Here is a 20,071-nt window from a genome sequence, read left to right as displayed (position 1 = left end):
GTACTAACAAAAGAGAACAAACACTGGACTAACATATCTTACAGTTACATATAGAGAAAATTGCCAAGGTATTCCGTTACAGGACATCACACGTACGATCACAAAGGACACACAAATGCAGGTGTTTCTGCGAATTATTCATAGGAAGTTATGACCATTTAAGAGCGGACAAGATAAGAATTCTCTTAGGAACTTAAAAGGTGGAAATATTATATCGTGTCTACCTAACAGTGCTGTGCAATAGATATATGAGCTGATTTATTACCTTTCATGTTTGACCCGACTTAGCATAGTTTCGAGATGTAATAAAAGTAGGATATGTTTGTGTACTTATACATATTTACCGTGTACATACATGTGTGACTCTTATTAAGGTTTTGCGCGTTTAGCAAAAATTTTGTGGTATTTACTACTTGAAAGTATAGCGCAAAATAACAGGACTTATTGTACGCTAATAACTGTCTAACAAAAGCAGAATTAAAACCTTACCTTTCGGATTACATCAAATGAGGTATGTATAGACATACGCTTCAAGCGTTCAGGATCATAAAATTATGTTTATTTCATCTTCTTCATCTGACCTTTGTACCAGGCATGTTCATGCACCCACTTAGAAATATACGTGGGTAGATACATGTACTTACACTTAACATGAACAAACAAGATCAGGTGATTACGAACAACAGTGGTCTCTTAATTAACAACATCTAACTAATGCTGTAATGGAAATTTATGACCGTAGTTAAAATTTTGTGACACAATAATATAATCTAGTTACATGCACTATTACTTACTCGTACGTGAGTAGATATGATATGTAAACCTACTTGATTATTTGCAATCATTTTTGAAACAACACAGACGTGCCTTATACGAGTACTTAGTAACAGAAAAACATGTTTCTGTTTTTACTTAGGTATTAAGAAAGTATGTAACTCTTTTGCCTGTTTTTTTTTTTCATTTTAAGGAAGAGTTTGGTAGGTAATTAATCACGTAGGATGGATTGTGGGATGTTTTCTAGGACGGAGAGAATCGAAGTTTGTGAGATCCTTTAGTGCTCCTTTCTTCTATGATTCATAGTCAAATTAATCCGTTCATAATTATACTATTATAGTCGTAATAACCTACTGTCGAAAATCATTTGCATAAATATTTAAAGAGAAAATATTTTTTTACTTTCTTCGGAGAATTTTGGAAGAAGAGAGTTAATCAAAATAAGTTTGGTAACATAATGTATTCTGTATACATAGGAACTTTTTCGTCATTAGGTATTGGTTCGAAATGCTAGAAATGTCAGGGGCCAACGGCTTCGTGTATTGAATCTTAATAACCTTCATATTGGTTGTCCTCCGGCCTACAGATTTGCTCCAGGCGATACAAATGTACCGGTCCCTTTGGGCGCTAAACACAACGTAAACAGTTACTTTTTTCTGGCTTTTTAAACGAAATGACGCTTAACCGGTTCAGTTATTTTAAGATTTAAAAATGTTGTTTGTGTAAAAATAAAAGACTTTGTGAAGACGGGCCCTGGGATGCCAATAGGGACAACAACCCCAAAGTAAAGGCGAGTAGGTGGTGAGCACTCACTACTTACTCGCCTGTACTTGTTTCTTACAGAGTATAAATCATCACTTTTTATCGTTACATTCCTCTTCCTTGATTACACCCCAGCGTAGGTTTTTTTGCGTTCCCAACAGGCATTTCTGTTTTTGCAAATAAATTGCTGAATAATAAGATAAAATAAGAGACCTACGCAGAAAGAAGTACACACCCACGTTAAACTCGTGTTTTGTTTGACAATGTTTAATGATTCTATTCTAGACAGATTAATTCCATAATGAATGTAAAAGCAGACCCAAAACCGCGAATTTCTATAGTACTTAAATATCCAAAAATAGCAAAAGTGTGTCAAGTGATATTTAAGTTATTTCTGGCAACCGCCTGACCTAGGAAGGTTTCCGCTACCTATACAATTGGGTATTAAAGCTCATTCACTGTTATATTATATGTCTTTTGTACGTGTTAAAATTAATGTGCCGTTGTGTTAAATAATTAAATTCAAGTTCATAGATAAACAAAATAGTTTCCATGCCTTTATAATACGTAATAATCAAGATGTCCTTATGTTGTGAGAAACAGGTCTATCGGCTGAATAATGATTATGTAGATAATAATATATTACGAAGGTATCTCAGAAGACCAGATGAATGACTTTTCTTTTCGTTTATTTTTTCAAACTGGTTCATCCTACAATTCATATACCTACCTGCTTAAGTATATACAGTGAAAGTATTTGTTCTAGGCCGGGGTCAAAAACGAGTTTTAAAAATGAAATTCATACATGATTTGTGCTAATTGATGCCAAATTAAGAGTTTGCGCCTCGTCTGTAACATTGCTGGAATTGATTCTTTTTATTTAGAATTAAGTAAGTATTTGTGAAAAATACATTTTGGTAGGAAAATCAATCATACACCCTTACCATTAATTTTTACGACTTATTATAGTTTCATCTGTGAATCTTAATTACCTCTTGGGTTTTCTAGTTCTGTTTATGGTTAAGTAAATAAAGTTCTTTATTTTGTATAATGAAACAAGAAACATAAACACGTTATCTTTTTGTAAGCATTTCTCAAGTTCATAAAATAATTATCTTTGTTTTTTTTTTTTTTTTAATAACATCTGAATACAATACTTTAATTAATTCCCAAACTTGCTGTCAACAGTTCCGCAGTTTCCTATTTATGTAGATGGGTATAGATTTTTATACTTAAAGCGCTTACTCACTAGTATTTATTATTGTCACAATGGAATATCAAAAAGGTGACATCTAGTGATGCTCACAGAAATTAATAAACCAACAGGTCACATCAACTGTGTTCAAGAAAATTGTACGAACTTGCGCAGTCTGAACGTACGAGGACGAGGTACCGTTGATAGAGTCTTCTGAAATCTGCCATAGATGGCGTTGTCTGTACTTTTGCAAAAAAAGACACCTTCATATACCACACACAATTTTAGGTACCTATATTCCTGATATTGTTTGCGATTAAACTAAATGTATGTGCACTAAAAAGTGCAACTCTCTTGAAAATAAGTCAGTCCGAGATGAAAAGGATTTTCTGAAGCAATATAAATACTTGAACAGAATGTATTGTTAACAATACTGTTATTTTTATCTGCAAAAATATCTGAATGTAAAAACCTTGATTATCTTAAAATCTTAAGTTCCAACACCTATTCAGACGTAGCAAGTAAAGAAAGGAATCGTATCCACTATCAGGATTTTCACTTTATTATAATGAACACCTAAGCTCTAAAAGCCGTTTAAATACTGATATTCCGCGAATTCTTTTGTGAAACGTAGATACCTCTCGCTCCGTATTTTTTTGCTTAAAATCTTATAAACTTACATATTCTAGACGCAGCCTTCGTTCGAGGATAATGGATTTGGTATCCAGACAGGATCCCAGCTACGTTAATCAAATGAGGGTGTATCAAGATCTTATCGGGTGATTTTCATCTCGGAGAGCTACTGCACGAGAATTAGTTGCTAGGCTGGCTCTATCGTAGTTTATTTATGAATCCTTCATTTACTTACATTGTATTTTTTTTAGTTACAGTCTGGAGTAGGCGTACCTTTTTCAAATTTTCCATTTAAAATTATTGACCCGCAACTCATGGTACTTCTCTCGAGGGACTTTCGTGATTAAAAGATCCTTCCAAACACCAAACGTCAAAGGAATCCGAATTTTCTAGATTTCTGGTACCAATTTGCATTTATATCGAAGTCGTAGGTACCGTCTTGGCCACGATATTTTTTGCACTTGGTGATCACAGCTTAATGAGGAGATATTTGTCTAGAGTCTAGTAGGACAATAAATCGACCTAAAATGCTATCAATCATTAGTTATGCCAACGCAAAAATGAGCTTTTTGACAAAGTTTTTTTTTATTTATTTATCCACTTGCACGTGCTATTTAATATAGGACGTTTGGATCCTCGATATCTTCAGCAATGGGAGTAATGGGACACTAAACTACTTGCGGGTGTTGAAACTGCGGGAAATAGCTAGTGTACAGGTTAGCAATAAAATTGATCGTGCCTAGAAAGATTTATGTCACGTAAGTCATTTGTTTCAATTATGTGACAGTTGGCTTGGTCTCCAGAATCACAATATTTTTTCTTATTTCTTTTTATGACAACATACCTACTTAAATAAAATTGATGAATTTCAATAAAAATATTGAGTAGGGTTGATAAATATAGGCTTACCATATTTCGAAAGTAAATAATTAATACAGGATGATGTAGCTTTTTTGATTATCTTGCATTATCAAACAAAAAGCTAGATGCATTAGCAGCAATTCATAGAAATCACGAAAAATAAATATTAAAAATAAGAATAGCGTGTCCTTACTCTGCCATTCTATCGCTTCGATTATCCTCTTTTCAATAAAACACAAGTGTTCCACAGATAAAATATCTAGATTTAAACCACCAACTGACAGAAATAAATAAGGCTGTCTGTATCAATAAATTACATTTTGTTTCTGCACGGCCTTAAAGTTATTTTATCAATCTGTGTAATAAATTTGAAAATCACATGCATAGTATGTTTTATGATCAATATTTTACCCTAAACCCTGGTGGATTGACTTTTTGTGTCTTCAGACGCATCCCTTTTGAGAAGGGTGGGTATCAGTTTAATCAGTTAATGCCGGACCCTTTATTTTGTTGAATTAAGGTCAATATGCTAGAATAGGGATATATTTAAGGACTTAACTAGTGACGGTATTGTGTTAAGATTTTATGAGGTGAACTAATTAAAACTACGTTGGTGTAAATTTGTAGCAGACTCTTTGTGATGTAAAATATTTTTATTCAGTGTTGCCTTATTATGTATATCGAGTATTTGCGTACTTAGTTAAAAGTCCTATATACGTTTTATGATAGTATAATAAACAGGTTATTAAATAAACAAAAACAATTATTGATGTTAATAAACATAAAAAATATGCTTTCAAACCTCTAAATACTCTCAATTTTTTATGAGTTGTACCGTATTTTGAATAAAGTCAAACACAATACGGAACCTAGCAATCTCAGCCAAAACTCACTTACCCTGCTTTGCTAATGCGAAACTCGAATTCACGGCTTGTTATTATGATCGCATCAATAATTATGTTCAGGGCCTGATAAGGGATTTTACCATTTCCACTGAAAAACGTGCGTTTTAAGTAAAACGTGTGTATCGGTCTCTGGTATTTTACAAATGGATTTAAATTTATTTTATAAGTATGAAAGGCAATCTAAAGCTTTTGGGTTTCATGAAAGAACCAAAAAAATATACGGTAAACCTGCTATATTTCGATTTTATACTGAAATATTTTTATCCTCAATGAGTTAAGCCAGGAACTTTCGTAATTGCATTGTAATTATCAAAAAAAAAAAAATAGAAAAATGCTTCAATGAAAACTTTACTCAGTTGTACGTAATTATAAAAGTTTTAGTGAATAAACGGTGCCCTGCATATTCCGACGAAAACCATTGTTTTGTAGATGGTATTTTAAAACTTAAACAGTTTAGTACGATTTTAACGAACTCATTCAAAATGTTAAGATATACTTGCGTGCTAGTTTTACTTTAATAGTGTTTTTTTAAAGCTTTTGTTCTTAATCATTTGTGTTTGTTAACAATATTGTAGATAGCACGTGACTGAAGTACCTATTTCAGATATTTGCGCAAATTCTGAAAGGCTCCTGAGAACATGATTATTGAGTTATCAAACTAAAAGTGGTATTAATATTTAATAGGTATCCTCTTCAGTTGCTGAAATTATTATTTCAGTAAAATGGATTATGAATACATCTTGATATTAAGTGCTTTTGGTGAAGATAGCGAAGGAAATCGTATGGGAATGTCTTGTAAATGTGGAATACTTGCGTAAGTTTACTTGCTTCCAGTATTACGCGTACGCGATTTTTTGTTTTATTGCCTTATGTGTACAGTGCACAAAGCGATCCCCACTCTTTCAATTTCGAGAGCTCAATATCCGTGCCGGTAACTATACCTACATTGAGTAGGTAGGTGGTTTTATACATAGAAAGTTAATTAAATTGTTTATGGAGTTAAAATTCTTATGATAGATTTATAATTGAAATAAAACATTTGATAAACCTTTCCAATTTAGAACCTACTCAAAAATATAGGTCTGACCTCTTTTAAGTTTCTCATAATAAACGAAATCCTAATAATGTTTGTAGGTACCTAATTGGATGGAGGTATTTTAAGGGTAGAGCTTCAGATCCAGATAAAATACTTTTAAATACAAAAAATAAAACAGCTGACTGAGCTCCCTTGCAATTCAGGCTGACATCAAAGCCTTCTGCTTCGTAAGCAGGTAAAAAGGTACTTTAAAATATAATAAACTTTTTGGAAATTGCCAACAAAAACATCCAATCCTATCCTTTTCCTATCAGACAGAACTCATTATTCGTATTTCCGTTCTTTTTTGTTATTTCGTCGAGAATACGGTGCTCACCATGCAATTTCACGGTGCCTTGAACGAAAATACTCAAAGATACACAGATACGTATCAACTCATGAAATAAGGATCTTCAGTCCAATGTGGCCTGGTTTGCCATTTAATTTAAAGTCTATTAAAACATTGTATGTACAAAAACAATCCGTAAATGGAATTATGAAAAAAATCTTTGTTCCTGGAAACGTAGTAATCAATTTTGCTCTCTATATAAAACGGATTTTATGAATAATAAATATTCAGAAAATCAGTTGCCCAAAAAACAACCAGGTACAAACAAATCGACAAGCAAAAGTGAAACAACAAAGACAAAAACACGTGACAACAAAAAATATTTGAGACAAGAGCAGTGTTGTTACTTTTTCAGGAAGAAAAATAACGTTACCTACCTTTCCTCTAAGGGTGTCCACACATCGCGCAATAAGCCGATTAGCGCAGATCTGTCGTCGCAACATGGTTAACATACGCTCAAGATTGCCGTCTAATGTCATCATTATGTTAGTGCACGTACATAATACAAATAATAGTGTCTTTATCATCATTCGGGTACTGATATCGTTTTAGTGTCAGTAAGGATTAATGCGAATAAAATATTTGTGCGACTATATTCCTACACGTGGTCCTGATCTAAGCTTTTTGTTACCAGTTTTAGAGGGGCTTAAGTATAATACGCGCGGATAAGTGTGGGGACGCCCTAACGTAGACATGGGTCGTTGTTTAGCAAAAGAACTCAATATTACTCCTATTTTGAGCTGTCACAAGCAATGTCCGACTTCTCGGATCACCGAGTAACATTTGTTTTGTGAAATGAATTATGGCTGTATGTGTGTCTATTTAGCCATCTGTGTATATTGATAATTTGTCATATTGATTGATGAAAATTAAATTAACTTGTGCCCACGGGACGAGCGGACCGCGTTGTTTCAACATGGATGCTTTGTATTATCCATTAGTCGATGTAATTTATAGCTCTCTCGAAAAACTACTATTGTAGTTGTGCGTTTATAAATCTGATTAGCCAACAGTAATAGCGGGAGTCCAGCATGGCAACAGGAGTGAAGATCTTGAATAGAAGAAAGTAGATACCTATACCTAACAGTTACAATTACAGTAACATTAGCCTTCTTTGTGTCACACAGTCGGCTTCATGATATAGGTAACTGCCTGCGGTTATTTACGGTGTAGGGAGTTACACAACAATAATCTAGCCTTAACTCATATTAAATACATTACATTATGTATAATCAAAAACTATATTTCGCACTGTAAACCTATGTGATTACTGAGAGTAATTAAATTCTACTAAACATGTCGTCTACTAAAATTTAATTAGTATACCGATGCCACGAGGTGCAGATTCAGTACGTAATATTAATTAAAAATGTTTCTTCCACTTCTGAGGAGCGCTTTGATTTAATAAGAAGCCTTTTAAAACTAGTTAGGTCAGTAGCGTGTGTAAATTTAATTAATTCAGGCGAATTGTGCGACTCTACATACATTATTTAGAAACGACCGCGCTTTCAATAAAAAGTTTAAAGTTTATAAAGCGTAAACCAAGTTATTCGTATTACTTATTAATATATATTACTTTTTGTATGAATGAAAAGCTTCATGTGGGTAAGAATTTATAAAATCTGCAGACAACCTACTAGACCCGTAGTAAATGTAATCAAAATGTATTGCACATAAAACGAATAGGTACTATCAATACATATATTTTTATATTACCCTTAAAGTCCAATATGTATGCGGACGCAGTCGCAAGTACAAGTTTATTATAAGCAAATAATTTGTATTTCACTTCCCCCTCACTATAACATTAGATTTTATGGATGCGAGTAGTGTATGACTACGAATAATAAGATAAGACTTGTAACTGCCTCCGACTTCCTTAAAGCAATCAGTGCCCGCCAAAAGATCTGTTAGCTTGTTCAAAAGTTAATTCTACTATTTACACACACACGGATAAGGAAAACAAAAGATTTTTGTAGTGTTTGAAACTTGATAAACCTCGAAAAGTTTTCGTTTGCGGGTTTTTTATTTATTTAACGTGGCACTAACAAAATGTTTGCCTTCTCCATTTGTAGTGTTTGAACTAATTGTGCGAGTCCCGCTACAGTTCCCAGCGCACTAATACAAAACATATATTCACAGTTAACACACGCCCCTTGAAATATGTATACAAATTGTAGTAATAAGCCAGTCTAGATGCCGACGAGGTTCATATGTCGGGTAACGACAGCTTAACATTTTCCGTCGCAGATAAGGTGTCTCGCGTAATCCACGCGTCACCGAGATCACCTTAAAGGATTTTCTTTCTTTCGTCCGGAGCCGTGATAGGCCTCCATATCGAATTGAAATACATAAAATGGAAGTGCTCGACATAACATCAAGCCGCGTGTCATACGCATTAAAGCGTAGTACATTTCAGAACACGTACGCGCGCTACGTGTTCGCCCGACGTTGCCCGCTTTACCCCATTTCCGCACAGTGAAGTGCAATTAGGAACTTATCGCCAGAGATACAGAGGCAACTTAGCACTTACCACCGCGGAGTCAGACGTTACTAGAAGTGCTGTTCGCGCTTTACAAAGTACTCAACTCAGTTATACTTTAAGGGAATAAAGGGAAGCTGGCCGCTGAGAACAATCATCTCGTAACTAGCAATTTGTTACTAAGTTAAAGTTATTATAAATGTACATTCTTACACTAGTTTTACTTCTGTTGTTTTCCACAAGATAGTCCATAGGAGATATTAGGGGGCAGATCAGATATTTTGAAAATACAAATCGCTAGTGCTTCATTAGATTTAGTTTCCTTGTCATGTGGAATGTTCGCTGGGATTGGACCAGGAGGATACAGAAACGCCACAGTTATGGTAATGCTAAAGGAGCCACGCACTCAGGCAGACATATCGCGCAGGCCGCCTCCAAGGAATTCTCCCAAATTACTGCAGCGAGAGAGTATCTACTTAGCCGTGCTCACTTTCCTCTTTATCTGTTGTAATATTTCTATCTCAAGTTAACCTCCTACTACATACAAGTGCGAGTGTATTAAGTTCTCTATGGACGCACATAATATAACTACGGTCCGTATTTATCTACAAACATTTATCTAACAACTGCTAGCTGGAATAATTTCCGACGACATACATCGTTGTTCCGGACATTTGTTATGAAAAATGTATACTCCGGGGATTTCATAACTACTTACTTGGTTAACGTCTATAGATGGAAGGAATAGACATAGACGAAAGAAAAACAATTATTCTAGTTTTTCATTATGACTAGATTCTCATCAAGTTCTAGGATTCAATCAATACATTTGGTGGATACGACATTTTAACTCGGCGGGGACAATTTCATTAGATACCCGAGGCAGGATTATATTACAGTGTCTAAGATCTATTTATTTAGTTCGTTTTAGTTCTCTTTGTTTCAGTGACGGGGTAATCTATTAACTTTTTGAAACGTGGAATCTTCCATTCAGAGGAGAAAAATATTTTCAACTTTTAATTGAGTTATAGATTCTGCAAAAAATCCGAATATGCAATAGCATTTTCTGGTTTCCAGAGAAAGTAGTACTGCATTTTATGGTTCGATTTTAATCATATTTCCATGTAAGACCTTTATCCGATGAAATCAGTTCCGACGAGCGGAACATTTGGGAGAATAGAGATGTGCAGATATTATTGATTGTTAAAAATTATATATTGATATAATAATAAAGGACAATGGGCACTTTGTATGGGATTTGGTACCCGCTCCAACAGTAACGTATGATATATCATTAGAAAGGTATTTACGTGAAGAATAATAAAAACTATGGGGCTTGCCTCAATTAGCTGTCCGATCCAAGTAACGATAAAAATTAAATCGACATAGAAACAAGTATGTCATCCATATATGCAAATTCATTAAGAGGCATATGTCGTCAGTATAATAATTTTAAACTCAGTTAATAGACATCTTAAATTGTTTGAGATACACTCTATTATAATCTAAAGGTTGTAATAGTCTATGGAGTCATACTACGGAAACACAATCGTCATCTGATTTGACAAAAGTTCAAAACATTTCTGAAAACACAACTAATCATTTTAGTTACATACTATCTTTAAACATACTGGCTTCCATGTACCTACACATTATATGAAATAAAAAAAAAACCTGTTATTAAAACACGATAATCATTAAACATTAATTGATTGTAAATACTGAAAGACTTTCATCAAATACATAAGCTATATTCTGCGTGAACTGCAAAGGTTTGCACACAGACTTTTTTTAAAGCAGTGGGCAGGCAAACATTCTAAGAAGGCCAAATTCTTGTTTTTTTGTTACTTTACCAGTTTTTATTCAATACAGTTGGATTTAAGAACTACATCTACGTTGATGATTTATGAACATTATACATTCTATTAGTCGATGTCACGCGAAATGGACAAGGAATTGGGACTAGTCGTCATAGTAAACATTTTTTGGCTTGCCAAGACCTACGCAATGGTACTAGAATCAACACTGTTGGACAGGGTACCAAAACGCCCATCGTCCTTTCCGTGAATTATGGTAGTAACCTGCACGCTTAGTGTGCTGTTGTCTTATTGAGGCTTAAAAAATTTGGGATTTATCTGTGGTTATCTTACCGATTCAGTAAATAACGCTTTCATGTATGACAATAACTTTTTGCATTACTTATGTGATGATAGCTGTGCATGCACTATGATGATACTTAATACATTTTTACAATATTGATAAAATACACTCCAAGCAGCCTTACTTTTCTTGCAGTCGTAATGCTACAAGAGAAATTAAAGCTTGAAAGATTATTTACGTACTGATGGGAGATGGCTTATAAACATATAAAAAGCCTTTTTATGACCTTCTCCGCTTTTTATACCTACTTTCCAACGTTACACGAGCTCCGTCGACTTGACGTTCCCTCCAGAGAACGTGTTTACACCAAGTTTTTCTTATTTTTTTGTAAAAGAAAATGTGTTTTCTACCGTCCAGTGACGGGAGCGAGGAACAAAATCTGATTTACTGTTTTATATTATACACACCTCACCTTCTTAAACAATATGATAAAAAATATTAATGTGGAATTTCCCGTGGAATCGTACCTACTTAGGTTCTCGGATGATGCTTCAAAAGGTTTTTTGAGGTTTTACAAAAAAGATCGTCGTTATTATAAAACAAAGAGAAAACACGAAAGTACATCAAGCGTTTTATTTACAGGGTGTATATCAAAAAGCTACAATCAGTACCGGTAAAGTAGACGGTTGTTATTTTTAAAATAATACTGACACATTCAAGTAATCCTTAATTATAACATTTACCCTAGATTTTAAAATTATGAAAATTAAAAGCTTTATAAAAGTACCTTTGCTTTTCAACAATATTAAACATTTTTAAAACTAAAGTATCACAGATTTTGTAGAATTTCTAAAACAATTTTAATACGAAGCTATAGGTACGTAACCAACATTAATTTATACAAACTACTCGGTAGTCAAAAACAACAACTAATAAGTTTTCAGTCTAAAATATGAACCTAAACGAGAAGCCAACAAACTTAATGAACTTAAAAGGCTACGTCTTTCATAAAGTCATAGACTTAATATTCTAGACTAAATCAGTATGTACAATGTTACTTAGTTTATTAAAAAGTAATTTTAATGCTTATTAGTAAAGTGTATAATAGAGTGCACCTCCGGAGCGGGGAACTATCTGAAAATAAAATTGTTTACAGTAATTAAGGTGGAAAGTGTTCAGTTAACTAAAATGATTGTATTGTTACTCAATCGGGCGGAGTTTTTATGGCAGAATTCTATAGTTGTATCGTTTCATTTCATTTATTGCCCGTTTGCGGTTTGGGACTTTGCATTTTAGCAGATTTATCGAGTAATGCTTCGTGCAGTGTTAAAAATTCTTGTTCTACACTGCATTTTGATACCTTATTAACTAAATTAAATAAAAAAGATCGATCAAAGTTGGATGATTATGTCAAAAATATGTATTTAAAAGTGTCTTACTGCTGGCTTGATGCTCCTGTGGTTTCTTCACTTCTATGCTTGCACTGTGCGTTGGCATAAGACCTGCAAAAGGAGGTCAACTTCAGACAACGTGCAAGAAGTTTGTCTAAGGCTTATAATACCTGCTGTCAATACTACTTATTGCACCTGTTTGCTCAATGAAAAGCGATAGGTGAGGGACATTGAATAAAATACTCAAAAGTAATAAAAAAATAAAATCTTTATTAGAATTGGAGCATTAAGAAAACGCTGCAGTAATAATTCATGACCATAAATGACGCATAATTTTCTCTAGCTTTAAAAAAAGAACGCGCTTCTAGGCACTGAAGAGACACGTACAGAGGTTGAACGCTCATATTATCGGACCCAAACTAATCCCAGCCTAATAGGCTTCATGCTGAACAGGTACCCCGTGTATTGGCTGCCATTACACGTACTAATCACGCAACTCAGATTTCATGGCCAGCAGATACTGCAGGCTCGTTAATATCTATGGTTTCCGTAGGCCGTAAAAAATCGTTCGTATCGTAATCGAATTTTATTTTCGAGATTGCAACTGATTGCCATTTATGTTATGCCAGTATCTGTTTAGGTTTCCAGGACCATTAAAAAATATTAAATTAAATATTGAAGTACGTGATTTATTAAAATACATACATAATACATTATATCAGCCACAACTACTATAAATTTCATTTTATCTACAACTAGCGACCCGTCGCGGATTCGCACGTGTGCGATGTAATGGATGTCATTTTTACATATAAACCATCCTCTTCAATCTCTCTATCTATTAAAAGAACCGCTTCAAAATCCGTTGCGTAGCTTTAAAGTTTTAAGTTTAAAGTTTGTTTTATATTTAGAGTCACAGTGATAGAAAATCCTAGCAAATTATAAAGACTTACCTGGATAATAAACAGTAGTTCTATTACTAGTATAATTAGCTAAGGGTAAGCTCAATACACAGACGAACTCCTCCCAGGGGCTGGTGACGTCATCGTCGTGGACCAGCGCCGTCGTCTCCACGGTGTACATGCCCCAGGAATCCATCCTCATGTCAGTCAGTGCTCGCTCCAGTGGCTTGCTACGACAGAAATACCGATATTGTAAAAGGAACTTAATTTGTTTGTAGGGGTTCCAAGAATAACCTGTGTCTTTTGAATAGTTTGGGAGACAGTTCAAATTCGGAAGTAAATAAAGGATGTGTGCCATGGTGTGTGAAAACAATGTATTATGGTGACATTTATTATTGGTCAAATATTCATATTTAATAATGTTCTGACGAAAACATTTTCTATCAAAAAATAAAAGAGATATTTAAATAAAATATTATATATTCTAATAATCATCACACACTATAAAAACATTAATATTAAATGTAATAAATTTAGAATTCAAACACCTTTTGAATAACTTTTGCCTTTAAGAAAGTGCTGAGACATAACCTTATTTCACCTTACGGCACAGAATTACTGCAAAAATACGTTTGCCTATATTTGTCTGAAAGCTGCTTTATCTTAGCTTTTCGCCATTCTGAAGTTTAATCTTTGAGAAAGTTTATAGCTATAAAATTTTACTGTGTCTTGAGGGAATCGAGCAAGAAAAACTAAAGCACGTCGGGTGAGACACGTCACTTAGAAATTGCCCCCGGGCGGAGCTGAGTTTATTCATAGTTCCTACTCCATTTGGAAGTGGTTATAGTATTATGTACCGTTAAGTGACAAATATAGGTATCAGTACCAATAGTCTTTTCTTGTCACGAACGTAAACACATTAATATTGAGTGTTGAAGAAGCAAAACCTAGTATAGCATATAAATCAATAATATATATGTAGGCAGACATTACATGTGTAACCTGCAGCTGGCCAGGTCGTAAAGCGTACAGAACTTATACGACAAGATCATCAATATAACATCAAGATTCGTATAACAAGATCACTTGACCTTATCTCACTCATGAATTACCCATAAAACTGCCGTCTGCCCGTCTCAAGATTTTTATATATTTTCCGCCCTGTTCACTTTCTGTATAAATGCTTTATATGTACTTTTATTAGTCTTGATAATTAACTTTTTTATTACCTATTACAAGTTTTATTTTTAATTTCTAACTATGTATTTTGCTTTCGTTGTCCAGACAGTGATGTTTTTCATGGACTAGATTCATACCCATGTGCCGATTCCAGTATGTTTGCTCATGATAGAATTTCATGCTTGGCTTTGATGACAGTTACAGAGCCTCGGGGTAGATCCGTTATTAGGTTCTAGGAAATGTATAAAGCACTCGTTACCATATAAGTCTTTGTATACGTAGATTCAATTGTTACCAGTTTTACGAGAGAGATGGCGCGCAACTTGATTCACTATGTAGACACAAAAATAGCATAATATAATTTTTCTGAAATAAAGCATGTATATTTAATAGGTTCTTACCCTTTTGATAATATAGTTAGCACTGGTCGAGGGTACAAGTACTCCGCGACACATCTTAACGTTACTAAAAATACATATTTTTTCTCTTGCTGGAAATGAAAACTCTTGCCCGGACCTGTGGAGCAAAAATGACTGTGAGTTACAATTAAAAGAAACAATGTAAACGTACAACGTATTTAGTTTATAAACAGAACACGTTTATTTATATCTGCAGTTGGTATGTTCCTTATTTATTTTAGGGAAGGTTCTTATTTTAAGAGAAAAGGTGCCCAAAATTCCCGTTACATATGACTTCCTAGTTCGTTGTTATTTGGGCTGTATAGGTCTGTCAGCAGCAATGAACGTACATGAGACACAAAGGTCCCGACTGCCAAACTCGATTGCAGAGTAAATCGGTTTGTCCTGCGTTGAACTAATTCGTCCATACGCGTCTCGATAAACTAGATTAACATAGGAGGAAGCCTATACACAGACAATTCGATTTGTAGTTCATGCCAGAATATTGTTATGCATTTTAGTCGGCCGTGGATAAACAAAGATGTTTTGCACTATTACGTTTTCCTTTGTCTCGTGAGGTACCTACTGTTTTCACGTAAACAAAGTCAAAAGGTTTTATTCCATATAGACCTATTAAAGGTTCTTGCGAAACGTCAATAGCTAGTTGCATGGTTCTAAGAAGTGGGTCTTATGAAGAAGAACCGGCAGGAAACGCTATAGACACTCCTTTCAAAATAACTTTTTATAACCATCACCTGCCTAGAGGTTTTCCTACAACAGTTTTGGAAGTATTTAGGTATAATCAAATTATTTTCTATTACCTATATACCTAGACTGAGCAAGAGCCTGCAGGTAAAATTGTACACAGCTTGGTATAGACTTTATTATCGCCTAAGTACCTAATTAGAATGACGCGTTACGGTTCATCGAACTCCAATTCCATCTATCTGTTTAGCCTAAGCTAATCTAGTTTGTCGTGGTCTGACAGCTTACCTTACCTGAAATTAACAGGTAATTATAGCCTTGGGCTAAACTGATTAGACCAAATCGGGACACATGAAGCCAATATAATTTTAGTACGAAAGAATATATCTTTTTTTCGTCAAAACATTTGAGTCTTCTACGAATAGTTTGTGGAGAGATGGCTTCATATATTATGAAAATATTTGTTAGTTTATCATCACTTAGTATTCCCTTCAGATACCAAATAACGCTCTAATCGAACACTTTTGACATCCATATTAAAGCGTTATAAAAATATACTCCCAGAATGTTATATATATTGTGGAAGTTATCTATCCAGATTGTGCTTAGTCAGGGCAGCCACGGGCGTTCGCTTCACTAAATCATGCATATATTATCGAATTTACTAGCTACCTTATTATAATTCCCTACCGCTAACACCGAATAATATAAACACATCTAGTATAAACAGCGCTCTAGAATATTATTTACATTCTATTAAACAAACCAATATTTATTCATGCGTGATTAATATCTACATTTATGTAGGGCTTATAAAATCATTATAACTCAATGTTTAATTAATTGTTGTACTGTTTTACTACCTGATAAAGTTAAAAATAACTTAACAATTAAACTGCATTTGAATAAACTCCATTAAAATCATTATAGCCTTAGTTTTGTATCAATTTTAGATTATTGGTTGCCGATATTTTTTATGGCAGGTGATTGACATTAAACATTTCAGCCTATTAATATTTATTATTTTAAAATAATTTCGTGGAAATTTAAAGAAACCGCAATATTTATATATAGTTGACATCAAAGGGCTGAAATCAAATGATAAATCATTGAATGTGTTGTTAATATATGAATTAATAATGTATAATGTTTTGTATATTTAATAATATAGAAAGCTTAACTATCAATTTCGAAATAACATTCGTATTTTAATCCACAATTCCCAAAACCAATCAACAATATTTAGTCTAACAGTATAAATTTTTTGGTTTCATCATTTATTCTTTTTTATCACTGAAAAAAGAGCACATACCAAGTCGTATTACCGAAATAGAAGTAAAAAGTGAAATACCGAGAAGTCAATTTAATATCTCTCTCTGTGTCGGCAAAATATCTTTTCCTTCGAGACATTTCGACGTTGACAGCTGAGTTAATTTATAGGAACTACAAAGTAACGTTTTCAATTTCGTCTGGTATTTAGTTAAAGAGGTTTATAGCCAAAAATTACTCAACAATACGAGTATTTTGTTTACGTATACGATAGTTAGAAAAATTTTGGTACCTTTCTTTTAGTACGGAGTAATGAATTTGGCGCAAAGAAGTTTTTTGTACCGCAATAAGTTAAAGAAATGAACATAAGATATTAAATTACTTACTGTACACTAACATAGATCTCGTCTGACTATCCTCAGCTATGAATGTGGACACCACACACGTATAGTTGCCGCTCAAGTGTGTGCCAGGGTTTATTATTTTGATGGCTCGGTAAGCCTGTAAAGGCTCATCTGAAAATAAAAATATATTCACAAAATTTGACACAACTACGTCGAATTTAATAAAAAGATTATTTTCAAAGTGTCAAGCGGGAATCAACGCTGCTGCAATTTTGCTCAACTAGGATTTTGACAAAACCAAGTACAAATATGAAATGTATATGAAAAAAAAAAACCCGCAAAAAATGTAAATCTTTCTCTATTCGTGAGGAGCAGTAAACTTAATCAAATTGTAGAGTCCATTTGTAAATATAGAAAATAGATAGGACGTTTCGATAAAAATATAAATAATGGAAGATAAGTATATTAAAGCCGTAACGTGAACCAGGCGAATAACAGGAAAGAATCAGAAAAACTTTTCTACGTAATGTTTACTTGTTTACGGCGGCAGGCCTTGTAGATGTAGTACTTCACGAACCTGAATCGAATTACTATGGTAATCACATAATATAAGAATCTTGAGTAGGTCACTAAATGATGTTTTGATGTGTTTAACTCACCCGATATTTTAAAATTCGGGTCAACTTTTCCCTTTAGAAGTCCTATGAACTGAGGTTGCAGCGGTGGTATCCACTGATAGACGAGGCCTGTAGACCCGTTGAAGAACCACTTTATGACCAGTCCTGGGCCTGGAGTTTCTCCCGTGCTGTAGTCGCAGTCCAGGATTACTGATTCCGTGCCCAGCTCCACTAGGGCTGGCACGTCTAAACGCTTGATGTTCACAGCTATACATTCTGCAAACAATTTGATAATAATAAGAAATATCCAGACTTCTTTTTCATACACGGTCGATTAGCCCCACTTGTGTTACTAACACATCTGAGAAACTACATATAGTTAAATGCATTCATATTTATAAATACATATTATAACACCAAGACCACGGCCAACATGCTTGCTCATCACACACATGTCGACCGAACCGGGAATCGAAACCATCGGACCTACGGTTTGGCAGTCCAGCATGGTAACCATTTCGCAATCGAGGTCGTCAAATTGACTTCGTTATACTGGTTACACATCGGGGAACAATCTTACTTCATGATATCACAGTTAGAAGTGTTCATTGAGATATAGAGTTAGAACTGGTAATGGGTGCTTAGGTACGAACTTAGTATGAAATATGTACAAAATTTCGAAGTTATCTCTGTAAAGGACTTCCTTATACCTATTTAGTCATATATGTATAGGGTAATGTATCAGTTTTCTAAGTAGCTATGTGCCAATATACTGGTCTGAACTAAGGAATGTAAGTTATGTTATGGAATGCAAATAAATAAATGAATTTCAATATTGAACAAGTTAGGTGACACTGCAGGCACAAGTATAAAGTAAAAATAATGCGACTTGTTTATGTACCTTTATGTATGTGTTAATTAAAAATACTATACATTGTGAAAAATTTTATATCGTTCTACAGTTTTTTATGCACTTGAGCGCCAAGCTGTCGCTCCGTGCGTGCATAATTAAGTACGTAGTATAATTCTTTAAGATATAAAGATTTACTATAATTACTGATTAGAAACTTGATGCTCGTAATTTTCTATAAACAAAAACCATTTGGTTTTTATAAATTGTAACAACTTTTACAATCCTACGTTTATCTCAAATAGTAATTTCAGCTAGATAACATAAATCAAAAAAGTAACTGATGAAAAAACTACAAACTCTACAGTCTACGTTTTTAATTTAAAAGTGTATTTTATTTTTCTTATTACCACGTTAAATATTCTGAAGAAAGGCTGTCTGACAGTTACAAGTATATTTTTAAAGGGTTTTGACACTAATCTCGTCTACAATGGATTAGATAAACACATGCAGGCTTTAGGGTTATACATATCTCGTTATGACAACTTAAGCTTCCCCGAAGATTTGTGACAAGCAAATAGATAGCTGGGTTATAGCAGCTTCTATTATACTAATGTTTTTATAACAATGTAAGTTGTTATTGTGATATTACATCAAAATCAATTACTGTAAAAATTCCCTACGTGACATTATTTTTGCACATTGTGAAAAAAAAAAAATGTGAACCATACCATTGTCATCTTCCATGTAAATGGCATTTACAAGTGAGTAGGCCGTTATTGTTCAACTAAAAATAAATTGACCTTAATATGTACGAGGAGTGTTTTTCAAAAGGGCATTGAAAGCATTTTTTTTAATTGTGGAAATCTGTCGCTCACCTGCAGTGACTCAGTTAACGCTTGTATGCTGCATTTAAATTAATGTTGTGTATAATTTAATTACCATTTACAGTAATTGCGGGAATAATAAGCACGATTACCATACTACAACGTTATGTTCATAATTTATTAAGTCCTATCCATTAAAATTAATATGCAAAGTGAACAATTATCCGATCTGTTAATGGCGCACGTATGCGCTACAGTTGAATGAAACTCGGGGAAAAATTCATAGCATTCATGTAACAGGCAAGTGGACAGTTTGCAATTTGCAGTCATAATGCAATCAAAACAAATTTAACATATATAAAATTTTTATTTAACTTTTTCGTTAACGACGACGTGATGATAGCGAGTATGTATCCGAAGAAGTCCTTCTAAACAACTAGACTAATATTGCAG

The 20,071-nt window shown here is 33.9% G+C and overlaps 1 protein-coding gene across 1 annotated transcript; it reads right to left on the bottom strand.

Moving 5' to 3' along the window:
• Positions 1-12,147: 12,147 nt before the first annotated feature.
• Positions 12,148-18,458, bottom strand: LOC124629672. The gene is made up of 7 exons (XM_047163185.1): positions 18,428-18,458; positions 17,984-18,256; positions 17,367-17,495; positions 15,010-15,124; positions 13,481-13,659; positions 12,576-12,638; positions 12,148-12,270 (listed from the first exon to the last, which is right to left on the bottom strand). The coding sequence occupies exons 1-7, from the start codon at positions 18,456-18,458 to the stop codon at positions 12,203-12,205; spliced, it is 858 nt and encodes a 285-aa protein (XP_047019141.1). The 3' UTR covers positions 12,148-12,202.
• Between the last annotated feature and the right edge of the window lie 1,613 nt (positions 18,459-20,071).

The sequence above is a fragment of the Helicoverpa zea genome, chromosome 4 (assembly GCF_022581195.2).
Source record: "Helicoverpa zea isolate HzStark_Cry1AcR chromosome 4, ilHelZeax1.1, whole genome shotgun sequence".
In the NCBI taxonomy this organism is placed as follows: Eukaryota; Metazoa; Arthropoda; class Insecta; order Lepidoptera; family Noctuidae; genus Helicoverpa; species Helicoverpa zea.
The sequence above is the reverse complement of the archived record's forward strand: the minus strand, read 5'-3'. Positions and strand labels throughout refer to the sequence as shown.

Excerpts from the sequence above, each read along its gene's own strand:
- LOC124629672 (XM_047163185.1), bottom strand. The coding sequence starts at position 18,458 with ATGGTTACCATGCTGGACTGCCAAACCGTAG. Across the intron at positions 13,660-15,009 it reads CTAACTATATTATCAAAAGG|CAAGCCACTGGAGCGAGCAC; the intron begins GTAAGAACCTAT and ends TTTCTGTCGTAG. Across the intron at positions 12,271-12,575 it reads ACAGGAGCATCAAGCCAGCA|ATAGTTCCCCGCTCCGGAGG; the intron begins GTAAGACACTTT and ends TTTTATTTTCAG.